The 19,586-nt window shown below is 41.8% G+C and overlaps 1 protein-coding gene across 3 annotated transcripts; it reads right to left on the bottom strand.

Annotated features, from left to right (window-relative positions):
* Window positions 1–1,944: 1,944 nt before the first annotated feature.
* On the bottom strand, window positions 1,945–14,165 carry HAVCR2 (hepatitis A virus cellular receptor 2). Of its 3 annotated transcripts, XM_036312849.1 has the most exons (8): window positions 13,559–14,165; window positions 12,208–12,546; window positions 11,298–11,381; window positions 8,613–8,656; window positions 7,041–7,170; window positions 6,381–6,485; window positions 5,691–5,727; window positions 1,945–3,870 (listed from the first exon to the last, which is right to left on the bottom strand). In XM_036312849.1, the coding sequence occupies exons 1-8, from the start codon at window positions 13,611–13,613 to the stop codon at window positions 3,717–3,719; spliced, it is 948 nt and encodes a 315-aa protein (XP_036168742.1). In that variant the 5' UTR covers window positions 13,614–14,165; the 3' UTR covers window positions 1,945–3,716. The 3 variants fall into 3 exon arrangements, with proteins under 3 accessions (XP_036168742.1, XP_036168743.1, XP_036168744.1); XM_036312850.1 differs by lacking the exon at window positions 11,298–11,381 and having other exon boundaries at window positions 13,559–14,161; XM_036312851.1 differs by lacking the exon at window positions 6,381–6,485 and having other exon boundaries at window positions 13,559–14,153.
* Window positions 14,166–19,586: the final 5,421 nt, after the last annotated feature.

The following is a 19,586-nucleotide window of genomic DNA, read 5'->3' as shown; positions in this document are numbered from 1 at the left end:
TATCCTGTACCCACCTAAGCAAAAGAAGTATGTGCCTATCATTTTATTTTTTTTAAATAATTCTTTATTGTTGAAAGTATTACATATGTCCCGTTTTTCCTCCCACTGATCCATTTCAATCTAATCCCCTCCCTGCCCTTCCCCCCACCTCCCACTCTCTACCCCAGAGCCCTCATCGCCCCATTGTCTGTGGCCATGGGCCATGCATATATGCATAAAAGGTTCTTGGTTTATTACTTCCCACCCACCCACCCTCCCCTCCTGCTCTCCGAAGATTCCATACTCTGTTCCATGCTTTCATGTCTCTGGATCCTCCCTGTTCATCAGTTTATTTTGTTACTTAGATTTCAAATATGATTGAGATCATGTGATAGGTGTCTTTCTCTGACTGATGTATTTCACTTAGCATGATACTCTCCAGGTCCCTCCATGCTGTCTCAACGGGTAACATATTCTTTTTTACTGCTGCATAGTATTCCAGGTATAAACATACCAAAGCTTTTTATCCACTCATCTACTGATGGGCACTTGGGCTGTTTCTAGATCTTAGCTATCATAAACTGTGCTACTATGAACATAGGGGTGCATACATTCTTACTGATAAATATCATTTTACTTTTTATCCAATCCCAGAGGTTTCCCCGCTTTGCTTTCTCCCACCTCCCTAATCTATCACCAATGGATTTCATTGTAACCCACTTACATCTCCTCCTTTGACTGTAGAGTATAAAACAAGGTGAAAATCTGCCATTCTGCGGATTATCCCAATCCGTTGAGATTCTGCTTTCCGGCAATTGTCGACAGTTTGGCTCAAAATAAACTCACAAAAATTCTTTATAGGTTTGAATGTTTCTTATGTTCATAGATGACATCGTCGCATATTTGCTTTTGAATGAACACTTTCATATGTAACCAGTGTGCCTTGTTGCATTGCCACATGATTGTCAGACACTTCTTTCACATCCGTTTTAGGGAAGTTGGCTGAGTCAAAGAGACTTAATAGCATTGTGCTTTTAGCCAGATAGTGTTAGGGTCATTTACTAAAGGACTCTGTAACTCTCCCAAACTAAAACCTTTATAGAACCTGGGCACCAAGTGGAAAAGCCTGTGCTAGTAACAATTACTTAAAATGTATGCTGAGCCCTAGCAGGTTTGGCTCAGTGGATAGAGCATCGGCCTGTGGACTACAGGGTCCCAGGTTCAATTCTGGTCAAGGGCATGTACCTGGGTTGCGGGCACATCCCCAGTAGGGAGTATGCAGGAGGCAGCCGAATCGATGTTTCTCTCTCATCAATGTTTCTAACTCTCTATCCTTCTTCCTTCCTCTCTGTAGAAAATCAATAAAATATATTATTACACTGTGATTAAGTTACCACTTATCATCTCCAGGGCACTGGTAAGAGCTTTTCGTTCCCCTTTCTGCCATCTGTCCCATTCCAAATAACTGATGGAAAGTAAATCCTACTCTGAAAACCAGGGTCCCAGTCCTAGCTCGCTGCCAGACTTGCTCTTTAAGTTAACCTGTCCCAGTCTTCATTTCTTTCTATGAAGTGGAGGGCAGACAGGAAATCACTGCTACAATGCTTAAATCTTACCATTCTATTATAAGAGAAAAATGGAGATCATCAAACACAGAAGCATGTAAAAAAAAAGGTGAAAGTCTCTTTTTTAAAAAATATATATTTATTGATTTCAGAGAAGAATGGACAGGGAGAGATAGAAACATCAATGATGAGAGAGAATCACTGATCAGCTGCCTCCTGCACGCCCCACACTGGGGATCGAGCTTGCAACCCAGGCATGTGCCCCAATAGTGAATCAAATCATGACCTCCTGGTTCATAGGTCAACGTTTAACCACTGAGCACCACTGGCCAGGCTGAGTCTATCTCTTAACTATTTGCCCTTGTGTGGTAACCATATTAACTTGGGTATATTCTTCCAGATTTTTTAAAGATTAAAAAAATTATGCGTCAATTGTATATATTATTCTAGAACTTTTTTTTTCTTTTGATTTAGCAATATAGCATTTCCCTCTGACAAGTAACATAAACTTTGTCAGATTAAGGGTTTCATCACTGTTGTAATCCTAGGGACTAAAACAGTGCCTGATAAAGTTGATGCCAGTAAATATTAACAGTGAATGATAGAACAAATTCTCCTGCCTGTCAAACTAGAAGTTCCATGGGGTCAGGGATGTGTCTATTTGGTCTCTCTCTCTGGTCTCAGCATCAGATTACCTGGCACATAGTAAGCACTAATAAATATTTGTTAAATTAGCAAAACAGCTCAACAATGAAACCACTTAATTCTTCTTACCTGCCTCGGTGTGCTGATTGACCACAATAATCAACTATTCCCCTACCAATGAAAAAAGGTTTTGCAAACATCATTGCAACAATCGTTTAAACCCTTGTTTAAAGATTTCTGTGGGTAAGAATCTCCTTTGGAGGGAACCACTGATGTGGTCTACGTGTCTTCTGAAGTCGCTTCCCTCCCGGTGACTAGCATCCATGGAATGCAGCACAGCAGCAGGTTGGTCATCACCGAGGGAGGGGCAGTTTTCAGACAGTGAGGTGCATATTGTCACTGTCTGAAAACAGCCACTTCTGCCTACATAGGAGCACCAATGGAGCATAGGCTCTGTGAGTTCAAGAAGCGAGGTGGCAGAGCTCTGTCTGAGTGCCCCAATGGAAGGGCTTTCCAGAAAGCTACCTTTCTGCATATTTAATGTTTTCACTCCAAAGATACCTAATGAATTTCTATTATGTGTGAGAGCAGAGGCAACAAATAAGGAAGGCAGAGCTAGTCTCCACAGTCTTGGAATGGAAGCTTAGGGACCACTGTCTTCCCTCTAAGGGATCTGAGGCTGACTAGTACAGATTGCTGCAGCCCTTCGTCTTCCTTCCACCAGGAAACAGAATAGGTATCCCAGTCACTGCTTCTTTTTCTGTGAAAAACATGGCCCCGGTTCTCTCCTTGAATGGAGAAGTTGGTCAGAGATGTTTCCCTTTGAGTTCTCCCCAAGCAGAACTTGACAACACGCATGAGTGCACTTCCTTTTTCCCCAGGAGCTCCTGCCACACCACGGCTTGCTGAGCCAGCTTCTTCATTGGAGAAGGAGAGTGTAAGTTGGTATCTGTAGGAGAGCCTTCATTCAAAGAAGCTTGAACGTTGAGACTCAAAGGAAACCTTCAAGGCCATCTAGTCTACTCCAGGAGTTTCTTCACCTTTTATGAGTCAACTTTCTCTTTGAAATCAGTGGCCCCTTTAGACTTTCTGTACCCAAAAAGGCATGCATATAGCTCAGCACGTAATGCCCCCCCACACCCCCGCCCCACCTTCTCAGGAGCTTCGTGGACACATCATGGGACTGAAAATCCTGGAATTCAGGAGTCGCCACATTAAGAATTCCTACTTCACAGAGAAGCTCATTTGAGTTCTAATGCCCTGATTAGCAGTCTCTGAGTTGAGTAACCTGTTGGCCGGAATGCAGAGGTAAGGTAGTAACAAGTCTGAGTACTGGGTAGATGATGGTTCAATCCTTTTGTGAGCTTATCCTCAGAAACTGGATAAAGAATGCTGGGTAGCCGCAGGCAGAACCTTAAAGTCAATCAGCTGACACATCTGATAGCTTTCAAAGAAGACAATACAAGCTCCCGAATGAAGCTGGGTCTGATGGCACAGAAGGGTGAAGACCCGGAGTTGTCAGGCTTGCTACCCACTAATGACATAGCAGTAATCCGCATACGGGTCCTCCAGTTCATATAGGTTCTCCTCAATTGTATAGATGTTTTCCCTTGAGCGCATCCCCTCTGCTACTGTATTTTCTAACCCTGAGGGAGGAGGGAGGTTGGCCAAAGTGACGAGGCTGTGGAAATAAAATGTCGCATTTCAGGTAAGCATTTCCCAGGAGACATAGAACAAAAAGAGAATAGGCTTTGCTGAAGACATGCCAACCAAATGCAGTACATGATGCTTGACTGGGTCCTGACTGGGGGAGAAACCGTAAAACAGAATAATCTGAAGAACATTCAGACAATGTGAATTACTCTTTAATTTCCTTAGGTGTAAAAATGGCATTGTTGGAAACAAAAAACAATGGCATTGTGTGATCTAAGAGAATATCCTTATTCAGATGAGATACAAACTGAAGTTTAGTGAAGTGTCAAGATGTTGAAATGTCCTGAAAACAGTTCAGAAAAAACATACACGTGTGTATAAAAAATAGATAAAGCAAACATATTAAAATGTTAAATTACACATCTTGGTGAAGGATTCTACTATTCCTTGTATCATTAGTTCAATTACTTTGTGGGCTGGAACAATTTCAAGAAACAAAAAAGAAATAAATATGTTATGTACCCAATCAGATTTGAGTCTGAATTTTATCCCTGTCACTAAACCAGTCGTGTAATCTTGAGTTTTGTTATTTCATTTGCTCGGGAACTATTTAGTGTGTTACACACTGTTTCATGCAGCAAGAGACACAGCAGTGACTAAAACACACATCCCAAGAAGGTTACATAGTAGAAAACTTCGTCTCAGGATCCTCATCTGTAAAATGGGAATAATTAGTACCCAATCTGACCAGGCTGCTATAAGGAGCATTTATTCATTCATAATAAAATACTGAATACTTAGTGCCTACTAAGTGTCAGGTGCTGTGCTAGGGGATACAGTTGTTAATGTGGCAGACAAGTTCCTTATTTTCTAGGGAGTTTACCTTTATAGGTAAAGATGAGCATTAACCAAATGGTGTGACAAATAATGAATTAATGCATGTAAATGTCACTATTAATGTTATCGCATTTCAGGTTTCAGCTCTATGAAAGAACAGTGACACAGATAATCTAAAACCATTGATACATATTTTACTTGACCTTTTTTGGCTTCTGACTATTTACTATAGACTATTTTGTTTTCATAAGTATACTGTCTCTACTTAGTCTAAAATTGTTATTAATGTAGATAGTATTCAATGGACAGAGTCTTTTTTTTTCTTGATACACACTGCATTCTACCAATGTACCAAATGTTGCTAAAATGAAGTAAAAGTTATGTACACTATATGTATTTGGAATTGGGGTGTATGCATATGTGTGTATGGAACTATGTGCAGATAGTCAGGAATGGACACTAAGACTGCAATATAAAGGACCAGTTGTTCTCAACCCTATTTGCACATTAGAATCACTTGGGAAGCTTTACAAAAATATCTGTGCTTAGGCTTTATCTGTAAAGAATCTGGTTTATTTGCTCTGGGGATGACAACAGATTGTGTAAGTGACTCTAATGGGTTATTAACGTTAAGAACACCTGGACTGGGCTATAAAAGCCCTGAGAGTAGATTCTTGGTGTCTTGTTTACTTAGGGGGCACAGTGCCCAACCAGAGCCTGAATGTAGTAGATAATCCATCAATTGAAGGGTCAGTCAACTAAAAAGGCTGATTAAAATAGAAAGAAATATGCACTTCCTGTCATGGGGAGATGACTTCTATACCTTAACTTTAGGACTAAGGAAGCTAGAGAGATCAGGAAGTAAACAGAGGAGCATGTTTACATTTCATAAATCCTAAAGATTAGATCCCAGAGTTCCAGAGCAGGACTTCTAAAAGCAAAGATCAAAGCCATATTGGTGTAGAAACCTCCAAGATTCCCACCTTCTTTCACCTCATCCCTTATTCTTACCTGGAATTCTGTAACTTCTCTTTCCTATGAGAATACCCTGGGTAAAAAGGTGAAGAAAAGTCAATTAAAATTGCTTTCATAAATTAAAAAAAAAAAAAGGGCTCATAGGAGGCAAGGATTATTTAAGAAAATCTGGTCTCCCTTAAATTGAATTAAATAAAACTACTAATGTGTGTCTTAGTTTATTACATGAACTACCATATGCTTTAAAATAATAAAGATGCATTTTTCATATCATTTTAGATTTTTTAAAATTGATTTCAGAGAGGAAGGGAGAGAGAGATAGAAACATCGATAATGAGAATCATTGATTGGCTGCCTCCTGCATGCACCCCCTACTGAGGATCAAGCCTGCAACCCGGATATGTGCCCTGACTGGGAATCAAACTGGGATTCTCCTGGTTCATAGGTCAACGCTCAACCACTGAGCCACGCTGGTTGGGCCATTTTTCATATTTGACAAATATATGGAACACCTACTTTGTGTCTGGCAGTATGCTAAGTAAGCATCAAGGACACAAAGGTAAATTATGAGCCCCGAGTTTGTGAAACTTGTGTTCTAGTGAGGGTGGATTTCAAAAATAATAACAACAACAATAATTTCTCATTGTGCTGTGATATAAAGGAAACTAACAATGCACTGGAACATATAATAGAGAAGGTCAGGAAAGCACTCTCAGAAAAGGTGACCTTGAAGGGCAGCTCTGGAAGAGGAGAGTGAGTCAGCCACGTAAAGAGCCAGAAGGAGCATTCCAGGCAGAGAAAACTGAGGAAGACCACGGTGAGTGCCTGAAACTGAAAACATGGCTGGAATAAGAGAGTAACCCAAGATAAGGTCTGAATGGTAGGCTAGAGCTAGATTTATAGGACCTTTTAAGTCATAACCAAAGTTTCAATTTTATTCTAGGACCTGTAAGAAATAATGAAAACATGTTTCTCTACACCTACTATGCAGTCTATTCCTTTTTATAAAAAATCCTCACCCAAGGATGTTTTTTCCATTGCTTTTTTTAGAGAGAGTGGGAGGGAGGGAGGGAGGGAGGGAGGGAGGGAGGGGGAGAGAGAAACATCAACGTGAGAGAAACACACTGATTGGTTGCCTCCCTCATGCACCCAGACCAGGGCCAGGGATGGTACCTGCAACCCAGGCACGAGCTCTTTACCGGGAATCACAACTAGGACCTTTCCTTCAGTGTACGGGCCAACACTGTAACCATTAAGCAACACTGGCCAGAGCCAGTCTAATCATCTTTAGGTATAAATATAAACATATTTCTGCCTAGGTTTATGTTGGTTCCTATATTAGCAGTTCCTAACAGAGGAAAAGACATACAACATCAAGTGACTTACATTTGAGAATTAAAGCACCAAAGATAAGAACCAGAGCCAGCCCAGCAGTGATCCCTGCTCCAATATAGACACTTATTCTGGTGGTCCTGTAACCAGAGTCTTGTAACTCATCCGCCAATGTGGATATTTGCTATAGAAACACAAACAGAATTGCAGCTTATGGCCAGAAATAGGTTGTATGCTCAGCTATTTTCATGACTTATGCATTGGACCATCCTTTTTGCAGCATCACAGGAATACAGGAACCTAGAAACCACCCCTGATCTGTTCCCTTCTCGACAAGCCTCAAAACACCCAAAGAAAAGGAGTACTTAATCTTTGGAGTTCACAAGGGAATAAAATGTGCCCTTCTGTGCTGTGCAAAGAAGGAGCTCTTAGTAAGTGGACTCCCCTCTCCCACAAAAATGGCCTTGGAGTAGAATCCTCTTCATTCACACCCCTTTGTGTTCCCATAAAGTTTCAGAATGGTCTAAATTTTGTGGCTTGCAGTGAAACCACTATTTTTGCAGAAAAACTGTGACTTAAAAGCCAGACAGTCATGAGTTCAACTCCAAGCTCAGTCCTCAAGAGTTGAGTCATCTTATAGAGTTATTGGGAAATGTAAGTGACAAAAAATACAAAATGCATGGCATAGGGCCTGATACATGATAAATGCTTAATCAGTAATAGCTACTGCTATTGCTGTAATTAATTTGACTTTTTGACAACTGAGAGTGACACAGAAAATCCTCTCCTTGTAAAATTTCAGTCCATGGTCTCCCTTTAAAACCAACAACAGGAAACACTTTTAAAACAAAGTCAAGGAAATTAAATCTTCCATTTATTCAACAAACATTTACTACAGGAGTGCTATTTGCAAGGTATTGTGCATCAAGCATTATGGGTGCACACTTAAAAGGCAGTCCTTGGTCGCAAAGAGGGGAGAAATACAAAATGTTGAGCCTCAGCTGTGAACACACAAGCACGAGATTGAGTTAAATGAATGAGGACCCCTAGAGAAGTCCTCAAAGAATTTTTAGGTCAATGCTAGAACTTTGCTTTCAAGAGGTTTTTCTCCTTTACTCGAAGAAAGTGGGGGACATTAAATCATCCTGTTTTTGTTTATAGTTGGATATATAAATTCCTGGCTTAGAATATTCCTGACTGGTATCTTGTCATACATAAATAAATGAATAAATTCAAACAAAAAATAATCTTTCTCAATCGGATTGCAATGGAAGCAAGAAAAAACATGTTCTGGGAAGATGGAGGATCTTTGACTTGCCCACAGTGGTGTACAGCTATGAACTTTGAGAAGAGGGACACAATGCTAATGCTTCTTCTTTTTAGTTTTCCAGGGCTAACTATGTGCCTGGCCTTCACAGGCATCACTGCATTCCATGCGTACAACAGGCCCATGTTACAGCAGTTAGAAGTGTTATCATCAACATGTTGCAGTCACGGAATCTGAAACTAAGGAAGATTGGGCATTTTTCCCAAAGAAAGAGTGGGCAGGAAGGAAGACTAAAGCCACACTTTCTTTCCTCTGGGTTAAACACAATGTTAGCTCACACACACACAAAAGTTACTTACTGTTTGATTTTTATCATGGAGGGTCTCCAGAGTCTGTGTCTCTGCTACAAAGAGGAAGAATAACCAACAGAACAGTTAAAAATATTTTGTTGCTTAAAAGCAGACTTTCCTTTTAGATAGAAATTCTCTTGCATTTAAAATGCATTGGTATACATACCAGTAAAGACGTTGGCTTGCTGCTTGCTATTCCACCCAACAGTGGGCAGTGATAGAAAGAATGAACATGATTCTTAAAGACCTGTGTAAACGCATGAAAGTGCTTCTGAGGAAATGGACAGGTCTTGAGTTTTGTTTTTCTTGCCAAGTCAACTATTCTGCCCTATCTGTGTTGCTTAATATTTAAGTCTAGTTCTAAATATAGATCCATTGGGGGGGAAAAAATATTTTATTTTGCCCAGTTGTTGTGGCTCAGTGGTTGAGCATTGACCTATGAAGCAAGAGATGACGATTTGATTCCGAAGTCAAGGCATATGCCTGGGTTGCAGGTTCGGTTCACAGTGTGGGGTGTGCAGGAGGCAGCCAATAGATGATTCTCTCTCATCAATGATGTTTCTATCTCTCTTTTCCTCTCCCTTCCTCTCAAAATCAATAAAAATATATTTTTAAAAGAGTATGTTTTCTTTTATTTGAATTTTAAAAAAATCTTTATAAGCCTATTTGAAATGAATTCTACTCTATACTTTTTACAATAATTAATTGGGAGACCAACAAATTTTACTGAACACTTATATGTCCATGTTAGGATTCCCCCCCCCCCCCCCCCCCCAGGTAATGAACCCAGCTACTTATGTTCTATGAAATGGAGATTTCTGCCCTGAAGACCTATGTTCAATATGTAGTTTGTTGTGTCCACAGGGCCCTAGTAGAATCAACAAAATCCCAACATTGATGACACTCAGGCAGGCATGCTATTGTAATTCGATTTCAACAAATAACAAAAGTTAATTTTCTTGAAAAAGTTTGGCATTTTCTCAATAAGAGGAAAACGGGGTATTTGGTTGCCTAAACATGAAGATAAAAATAACTATAGCTACAATTTACCATGAGCAGGCATTGTGCTAAACTTCTGAAGTAACTCATTTAGTGTTCAAAACAACCATCCTAAAGTAGAGACAATTAGGTCCATTACACAGATGAAGAAGCCAAGAATTAGGAAGTGACTTAACCGAGGTCACACAGCTTAGTGAGTGACAGAAATGATCTTCCAATTTAGTTCTCCATGGCTTTAGCATACACTCTTTAAAAAAAAATGTTTTTATTGATTCTATATTGATTTTAGAGAGAGAGCAAGGGAAAGGCAGAGAGAGAGAAACATAAATGAGAAACACTGGGAATCGGGCCCACAACCCAGGCATGTGCCCTGCGGGGGGAATTGACCCAGTGACCTCTTGATGCTTGGGTCGACACTAGGCTACTGAGCCACACTGGCTGGGCTTTTTTTTTTTTTTTTTAATTGATTTTTTACAGAGAGGAAGGGAGAGGGATAGAAAGTTAGAAACATCGATGAGAAACATTGATCAGCCGCCTCCTGCACAACCCCTATGCAACTTATGAGATTTGTGACATCAGAAAGTCAGATTTACCTATTTTTAACTGCATTTTACGGAATAAAAAAAATGAGCTCCAGAGAGTGTAGGAGAGACCAGGTCTCTGAGAGAAAATATTTAAGATTAATCTTTCTGATCAATGTGACCTGAAGACTGCTTTTCTGACCTTATCTTCTCTTCCAGAACAGCATGGAAAAGGCCTCGCTCAATTACTTAAAGAATTTAGCTGCTCCCACTGAGATCACAATCTGAGGAGGAGGCCGGGCTTATTCCAGTTAGAAGAAGTCCAGGAAATCACAGAATCCAACCCCAAACATGGACTGGAGTCAATTCAAGACAAAACATCACCAGTCCAGGAATAAATCACAAAATAATAGTGCAATGTAACGAGTTTTTCATTAGATTAAATTTATTTAATTTAAAAGACTAACCCTTTTTTGCAGTGATAGCCATTTTAACACATTTCATACCACTCAGGAGTTTTCTCGTGTTTCGCGCGCCATCTGTTAAGGCCGGCTCACGAGTGTTCTCGTTTTTCACGCCCATGGAAAAAGGAGCGAATCTAGATACTTACGTAAATTTTGTTTGGTCCCTCTTCATAGAGGAAAATGTTTTACGCAGTACCATATGTTAAAAAAGTACTAGGAACTTTAATTGTTTAATTGTTTTTGTAAATAAAAATGTTATAATTATTGAAAAACAACACCTAAAGTGCATTATGATGATTTAAATAATGTGCAGTTTGCCCAAAAACGTGCGGTCCCTGGCGTATGTCTTAGAGATTTCTATGCGGTACGCAATGTGTTAAGATAGAAATTTTGCTTCTTTTACTTGGCAAAATATGTTGATAGAAATACTTTTAGGTGGGGGTCAGGAATTTTTCTGGGTCATGAAAACCATAATTCTCTGGACAGAAGAGAATGCTGAGATGCAAAGAAGTGAAAGGTACGGGCCCAGGGCTCATTACATTTCTCAGTACAGGTTAATTCCAGCACCTCCCTCACCTGAAATTCTCTCTCATGTGTACAGAAACATTTATATGTCAGTTCTTACACCATTTCCTCGTTTTCCCCATATTCAAAATCCTCTGAACTCCGAAACCAACTAAAGGCTTCCTCCTATGCCCATGTAAAATTACCTGAGCCATGTTCCTCAGTGGTAAATATCCTTGGAAAGACTGTAGTGAAGGCTCTCCGTGGAGTCCCAGCAGGGGTGACCTTGGCTAGTGTCAGAAAGCAGTGTAAGAAGGAGGCTTCTCTGAGAGCAGAGAGCTTATTTCAAGGAAGTAAAAGGACAATAAATAAAGAGAAACACACGCTCACCTTCAACCTAAACACCTTCGTTAAGAGTATATCACACACTTTACGAACTGTGTTACAGTCATCACTGTCACAGTCTAATTGTTAATAACAGAACTAATAGCCACACACTAAATGCTTTTCATAATACATCTCCTAAAATCCTTCCAATGGCCTATATGATAGGTATTACCATATTTCATAGAGGAGAAGGTCAAACAGTTTAAATAACTGGTGCAACATTACACAGCTAGTAAGAACTGGAGTTGAATTCAGCTCCGTCAGCCACAAGTACATGCTCCATAAACCTTAAAACATACAAGCACATGCACCCCCGTGCACACCCACAGTTCAGTGGGTCTCAATCCTGGCTTCAGGCAGGGAGGAAGCACCTGGGGAAGACTTTGTAAACTCCCAGGGCTCAGGCTCTACTTCCAGAAACACTGGTTTCTCTGGTTTGTGGGTAGGGCTCTAGCATCTATCGATGTTAAAAAGCCCCCCAAGTGCATCTGATGAGCAGCCAGGGTTCCAACTATTGATCTAGGCCTTTCCCGCCATTATATAGATCCTTTCCATAAGTTTCAATATAGATGGAAGAATTAAACACGGCCAGACATTGCTTATAGGCCTATTGGCTTAGGGGTCCACCACCAGGGCTGTCACTGGTGAGGAGAGAAGTGAGAACAATTATTATATTTAATATGATCTGCAGGGGATTATTCATAAAGAAAACATGCAAAGTCCACTCACCTGGTTTGATGTCCAACTCCAGGTTTGATTTTTTATCATTCATTGGGCCTGGGAATTGGATACGGCAGCAGTAAGTCCCACTGTCGGCTAAAGTCACATTCTCTATGGTCAAGGACACATCTCCTTTGTGGACATTCCCCTTTAGCTGGTATCTGCTGGAACTCTGGTAGTTCAAGTGCCTTCCATCAGTACTGAGCATCACACTCGTACATTGAGTTAAAGGACAGGGTCCCCTGCCCCAGCACATGGGCACAAGGTTCTCTGAGGTGGTTGGAAAGTAGTGGCAGGGCAGATAAGCATTCTTGCCCACCTCGGCTGTGCGTGACCCTTCCAAAGACCCTGGATAAAGAGAAAAGGAGAGCAAGATGCAGGTGATGAGTGAGATTGGTCCACTTCAGGAAAAGTGCAAATAATGCTTGCAGAGCAAAGAAACCACTGCTGTTCTCCAGTTTAAAAGGAGGATCCACTAAGGCAAGACTCTCAGACTGGAGGGGCATCTGAACCACTGGGAAGTCTGGTTAAAACACAGATGCTTGGCTCAACTCCTAGAATTCCTGACTTACTAGATCTGGAGTAGGGCATAAAAATGTATTTCTAACAAGTTCCCTGGAATTGCTGACATGGCTGGTGTTGGAACCTCACTTTGAGAACCAATGTGCTAGGAGAGACTTGTGGCCCGGTCCTGTGAACAAGGCAGGGATGATGGAAAGAAAAAATATATATATTATAATAATAATCATTCATTGTCAGCCAGGAAAACATCTCAGCCATTTGGGCTAGTTGTTGTTCATCAATGAAGAGCAGTTATCCTAACACAATTCTCTCTCTCTCTCTCTCTCTCTCTCTCTTTTTCTTTTCTTAAGTACCAGGTACATAAGAATAAAAACCCTTACCTGAATAAGAAGTTAATATATAGCCCTTTTTAGGTTTATAATTAATTGGTTTCTTTAAAAAAACATACACTGTAAAACAAACAGTATAAAAGGTGCATGAAAAGTCTAGTCCCTCTGCTCTTTCCCATTCCCAGCTCCCCTTCCCAGAGTCTACACACTAAGAAGTATCTGTGTAGGGCCACACCCTGCAACACAAAAGACAGAAAGAAGTCTACTATACACATTATTCCTCTCCTTTTAAAAAAAAAATTTAACATTAACTCAGAGACACTTCATATCATTTTGTTTAATCAGATTTACTATTTGCTTCATAGATATATCACAATTTATTTTGCCCACTTCCCTGTTTGTGAACATTTAGGTTGCTTCCAAACTTTCTCTACTGCAAATATTATGAAGGCCATCCTTGTGTCTTTATCTCGCACAACCCCATTGCAAAAGTCCATGCCCAGACTTACTTGTCAGTGGTAGCAGCCACAGAAGGACACAATCGAAGGAAAGATGTGAAAACATGGGTTATAAGAAAAGCTCAAGAGTGGCTCTGTTGAGGTGCCGTTTTAATTCTTCAATTGAACCGTGTGCTTCCTGCAACTGAGTTTCTACTCCACAGTCACGCGAGTGGTGGCCACTTCCCGAGTGCCAGACCAGCACACCAGTGCGGCAGGCTACTGATCATTCCTCTGTTAAAGCCACTAAGTCTACATCAAAGGAAACCCCAGTTCTCTGTCATGCTCCACCAACTTCCTGTAAGGGCTCTGATATTCATTCTGATAGTATAAACAAAGAGGAAGCAATACTCAGAAAGTATTACTCAGTAAAGAAAAAATAGTGTCTCTCAGTGAGTAGAGAAAGCCTTCTGATACCTCCAGTAAAATAGTCCTTTGTTTCAAATGGATCATGTGTCGGTCCAGCTGGTTACCAGGGAACACAAGGTGGAAACACATGCATTCATTCAGACAGTCAGTAAATTGGTCAGTGATGACCATTGCTTATGAAGCACCTACTGTGTGTCAGGCACTGGACCAGGAGCTGGAGAATATCACATTGAATGGCATGTTCATTACCCTTACCTTTATGGGCCCTTTCCACTCCATCATAAGCCTAGTTCTTAGCCTTGTTCTAACACAAATTGGCCTACACCATATAATCTTGCTGGATCTCAGTTTCTTCATTTATAAAACTTACAAAATGAGGAATTTGTGCTAATATTCTGACTTTGACCTGAACTTTTAAACTCTTCCACTTAGGGAAGACACAGTCTTGTCACCAATGCTTTCTCCCCTCCTTGGAAACCTCAATATTCTATTCCATCTCATATACACAAGGTGTCCCCTCCCCACCCACCCTAGGGGCTTCAGGCATCAACTGATGGAAAATATTGAATTACCGCCACACTCTCCATCACTGAGCTAACATCTCAGACCCAAGCAGTCTCAGCCCTGGGAGAGTGACTTTTGTCTGGGAAACTTAAAAGCCAAGGGTTCTTTACAAAAGGCAAGTGAGATCACAGTCTGGAGTTTCTCAAAACCCATGGTCTTCTTCTGTCTTTCCTTCCTGCATTTCCCTGTCACCCACCTTTATGCCATCAAATACATTTAATATAAACTTCCAGCTTGTTCAGTGTGTGCACTTCCATAGCACCACAGAGCTCACAGTTACTCAAGAGATTGCAGTCAACCTCTTCATTTTATAGACAGAGAAACTGAAACCTAAGAAGACTGATTTACCCAAAAGTATATGATTGGTAATTTCAAATGAGAACGCAAGTCCCTAAGCTCCAGATTGTTCCCTATAAACCATGTTTCATGAACTTGATATTTGCCCTTGATATGTCTGCCCACATAACTAATAACAACCAGCATATTCAAGTGTAAGGTAGAGTCAATTAATCATGGTTTCAGGGCTGATATTTATGAAAAGCATGTGGTTTGTTACCTCTCAGTAAATCTGCTAAAAAATAATAAAAATTCAGCCCAGCCAGTTGGCTGAGCATCCAGTTGGCTGTGCACTGGAGGGTTGCCGGTTCGATTCCCAGTCAGGGCACATACCTAGGTTGCAGGTTCAATGCCTGGTAGGGTATGTACTGAAGGCAACTGGTCAATGTTCTCTCTGTCTCTCTCTCTGTCTCTCTCTCTGTCTCTCTCTCTGTCTCTCTCTCTGTCTCTCTCTCTCTCTCTCTCTCTCTCTCTCTCTCTCTCTCTGTCTCTCTGTCTCTCTCTCTCTCGCGCGCGCGCGCGCCTTTGGCCTTTTTATTAATTAGCCAGATGGATTTTACTTTTTGAGGAGGGCATTTTAATCACTTGCTCATGATTACATTCACAGTTCCATTTCTGTACTTAAAATTATTCTGATCCTCACTTTACAGTATTACTGCCTTCTTAATACCTTTGGAGTCACTTAAGACATTGTATGACTGGAGATGTTTAGGTAAAAGGAAAAAGAAAAAGATAAGTAAATACTAGTGGTACAACTTGGAGAGCTCTGGCTTAAAAGCTGAAGTCTTGTCTGTGACTGTGACTGGTTAGTTACTGTCCTGTCTGGGACACACTTGACTGTCACTTTGAAATGTGCCAGTCATGGGTTCACAGTTTCAAAATGTGCTCCAAGTACAGACCTCACTCAGCTCCCATTCCTGCCCTTGGGAAGCTGGGAGACAGCTCAGGATGCCACCGAAAAAACCAACACAAACAGCAGAAAACAACCAGATAGAAAGGACGCCTCTTGGTGTGGAGGCCAGGAACATTATTTTGCATCATGATGTGTTGGAAAGAGTCTGACAATTGGCGTCAGGGAACCTAAATTAAATTTGTAGTTTCACCTCTACCCTTGGTGTGACCTTGGACAAGTCACCTTACCTTTTGGTATCCTTAGTTTGCTTCTTAGCAAAACAAAGGTGATGATCTTCAGGGTGGGGGATGTAATGTGTACCTTGGCTTGGGGCAGGTCACATACACAGGGGAAGTGGGCTTGGTGGAGACTGTGGAACAAGAGATGTGCTCCACCGCCCCAGCCCCAGGCAGTTGTCACCAAGGGGAGTGAATGCTTATTGGGACTAGAGTTCCATTTTGGCAAGACTCCTAATTTTTAATTGTTGGTAATTAATTACAAAATTGTAAACCCTGGAGAGAGAAGCGGGGTGTGGGGGGGTGTTGGGGAGTCACCTAGGAGGAATATAGCCATGGGCTAACGATTTGGAGTCTCTAAGCTTCCTCCCAGCTTAAATTTTTACTTCTAGGTGTATATATTAATATTTCAGTTGTGATATTATATTATTCTAAGTTTTTTATTTCTTATTTTTAAATCTTCACCCGAGGATATGTTTTTATAGATTTTTTAGACTGAGAGAAAGCGAGGGAGGGAGAAAGGAAGAGAGAGAGAGAGAGAAAGATGTGAGAGAAATATCAACCTGTAGCCTTTCATTCGCACCCTGACTAGAGATAGAATCTGCAACCTAGGTAAGTGCCCTGATTGGGATTCAAACCCACAACCCTTTGGTGTATGGGACGATGCTCCAACCAACTGAGCCACCCGGCTAGGGCTATTCTAAGTTTTAAAGACAACATTTTATTCCTCTGCTTCAGTTTACCAGTCCACAACTGGCCGTGTTATTATTAGCATACAATTCAAGAAAATGATGACATTTCACTATTTATTAATCATTGTTGGAGATGTGGGTATGTCCTACCTCCTTCAGCTAGGGGGCCTCCCGCTCTCCAAAGCCTTACTTCACTTCTCTCCAGAAGATTCAAAGGGTAGACAGCTCCTTAAGGTTCTTAGTAACAACAGTGCCCTGGAAATCTGCTTCTTTGTAGAATTAATCAACCAACCACACATAACCACCCACTCATACGATAGCTACATAAATATCTACTCAGCAAAGGGTGACGATGGGCTCTTTCATGGGTGGTGTGTGGGTGTGGACCTATGATGCTAACTCATGTTGATTTGGGGTATGGTAATACTTTACCTGGCCATTGAAAAATCCTATTTGAAATTGCCCTTTTTAAGACTTACAGAACCACACCCCCCTCCTTGGCCCCTCCACTCGCACGCCCCCACCTCCAGCAGCTACTGCACAGTGAGACAACCAGGTATTTTCACTTCTTAGGTGACCCGTAGGAGCCTCCGTTTTCCCTAATTCTGGGCTTTTCACCATCTCGTTTACAGGTAGCCTGACTTATTTTGAGCTGCGGCACATCTCTATTTATATCCTGCATGTCAGACAGTTGAAGGAAAGTTCCCTTTTGTGGCTCCATCTTTCTGCAAATGAAAGAAATTGAGATCATTCTTTACACTCATGCAGTCTCCCTGTGTGACCCACACACTCACAACTCTTGTGCTCACATAACTGTCCCTGTATTTCAAGTAGGAGAGTTGCCAAAGGCAAATTTATTTCCTGAAATCTTGTGTGATCCACAGAGGGTGACTGAATCCCTGCTTGCTGAAGCTGTTGGTAACTGCTCTCACCCTTTTTCCTCATTCATAAATACTGAGATGTTCTTTGCTGGGTATTTGTGGGAGAGTTCAGGTAGTGAGGTTTCCTCCTTAAGCAATTGCTTTATGGGAGAGGTATGCGTGGAGAGAGAGGCAGCCTCAGGACTGCTCTCTGTGTTCCAATTTTTGAAAAAGTGCAGGCATAGGGCCAAAGACACTGAATTGTCGCCACCACAGTTGTGAACTGCTCCAGCTTGTGTGCCTGCCCTGTCTTCCCCTCACTTGGGTAAATTCCTGGGATTGTGCACTGGGGATCTTCAAAGGGCTTGGGGAGGGTTAATACTGTCCTTGTTCTCCTGAGTTTCAGGTTGGGTTTAAGGCCAATTGTGGCATTAGTTTCTTTATATTTCCCACCCCCATGGCAAAATGCAGTGCCCTCACAAAGCTATAGTGCAGGGACCCTGTCAGCTAACACTTTATTACCTAACTAGAGGCTCGGTACATGAAATTCATGCACAGATAGGGTCCCTAGGCCTGGCTGGCAATCAGGGCCAATCTGTGGGGCAATCAGAGAGCCCCCGCTGGCACCCACCTTAGCCGGCCTGGCACTGCCCGCTCACCGCCCCGCCACCCTGCCGCCACTGCCAGTTGCCTCCTTCTGCGGGGTGACCGTGGGGTGACCTGGGGGGACCCCCCCCACACTCCACCCCCTGCCCCACTCACACCTGCCTTGGCTGGCCTGGGGCCTGTGGGTTGGGGGCAGCTCCTGCATTGAGCATCTGCCCCCTGGTGGTCACTGCATGTCATAGCGACTGGCCATTCTGCCGGTCATTCAGCTGTGTGGTCAATTTGCATATTAGGCATTTATTATATAGGATGATCTAATATGCAACAAGGCAAAGAGCTGGTGCTCATCATCCTGACATTGTGCCGGGAAAAGTGACTAATTAGGTTCCATTAGCCTTCGCAGCTGTGGTGAACTCACCGGCAGCGTTTACGTAAATGCCAGTGAAGACACTCTGGTGGCTTTGTCAGGAAGCCGTCTGACAAGCAGTTTAAATGCTCATTTTTTTAGGGGACTTAAAAAATTTTTTTGATGTGCATGTTTTTTTCTCATTTCCTCCTTTTTGTCTTCCCTTCACTCTCCCCCATTTTTGGACTATTGGAGGACCTTCCCTAGTCACTAGGGAAGTCTGAGCGAGTAGGGAGCCATGCCCTGTCCCACACTGAAGTTAAGCCCCCAAACTGCTGTTCTTCAGATTTAGAGATATTATTATTGTTGTATATTTATATAATCTTCATATTTATTTGAAAAATCAGTAGAACTGTGATTAATCAAGAGCTTTAGAAGATGAACATCTTAAAACTGAGGTCCTACTTGGTTTCTTGGCTCAAATAGAGATGCTTTAAAACACCACTGCTTTTAAAAATGGAAAATGATGGACATTTAGCTTTTGTGGGCATCAGATACGAATGAATTAAATTTTCCTTCAAAGTAATTATACAGATTGAGATGTGAAGTATGCGTGTGCCAGGATCCCAAAATAAACAGAATTAAAACAAAAGTGGGGTTTGGTCAAACGAAAAGTACTTGTAGAAGCGAGTGGTGACAGAATCACTGGGCCCTTCTCCTTGCTATGATGAAGCAAGCAAAGGATACAGAAACAAATTTCCAGGCAGATGAACCAGGCAAAGGGGACAGAAACAAATTTCCAGGCAGATGAACCAGGCAAAGGGGACAGAAACAAATTTCCAGGCAGAGAGAACAGTGTACACAAAGGCTGTTTTGCTTAAGTGAGTTCAAGGCACCAAAAGAGACAGGGATGGCTCCTGCTGCTCCAGGGCTGGCAGGAGAGGAGGCTGGGCTGGCTGCCAAGGGCCAGGTCACGCAGGCCTGGGATGCTCAGGCCCTGGTTGTAGAAGTTGTGAAATGGCGGTGGGGACCAACCAAGTAGGGTTTTGATGAACTCAGTTTCAATTACAGGAACTGCTCTTGTGCCAGACAGTCCAGGGCAAGATTGCTCTGAGTTGCTTATAACTTTGCCCTTCCCT

The sequence above is a fragment of the Myotis myotis genome, unplaced genomic scaffold, assembly GCF_014108235.1.
Source record: "Myotis myotis isolate mMyoMyo1 unplaced genomic scaffold, mMyoMyo1.p scaffold_m19_p_6, whole genome shotgun sequence".
Classification (NCBI taxonomy): domain Eukaryota; kingdom Metazoa; phylum Chordata; class Mammalia; order Chiroptera; family Vespertilionidae; genus Myotis; species Myotis myotis.
Note: the sequence above shows the minus strand (reverse complement) of the source record. Positions and strands in the feature narration are given on the sequence as shown.

Coding starts and splice junctions, on each gene's coding strand:
- HAVCR2 (XM_036312849.1), bottom strand. CDS start 13,613: ATGTTTTCACATCTTTCCTTCGATTGTGTCCTTCTGTGGCTGCTACCA. Junction 8,657..11,297: donor CACTGAGGAACATGGCTCAG/GTAATTTTACAT, acceptor TCCTCTTTGTAG/CAGAGACACAGACTCTGGAG. Junction 5,728..6,380: donor TTCCAGAGCTGCCCTTCAAG/GTCACCTTTTCT, acceptor CTTTTTACCCAG/GGTATTCTCATAGGAAAGAG.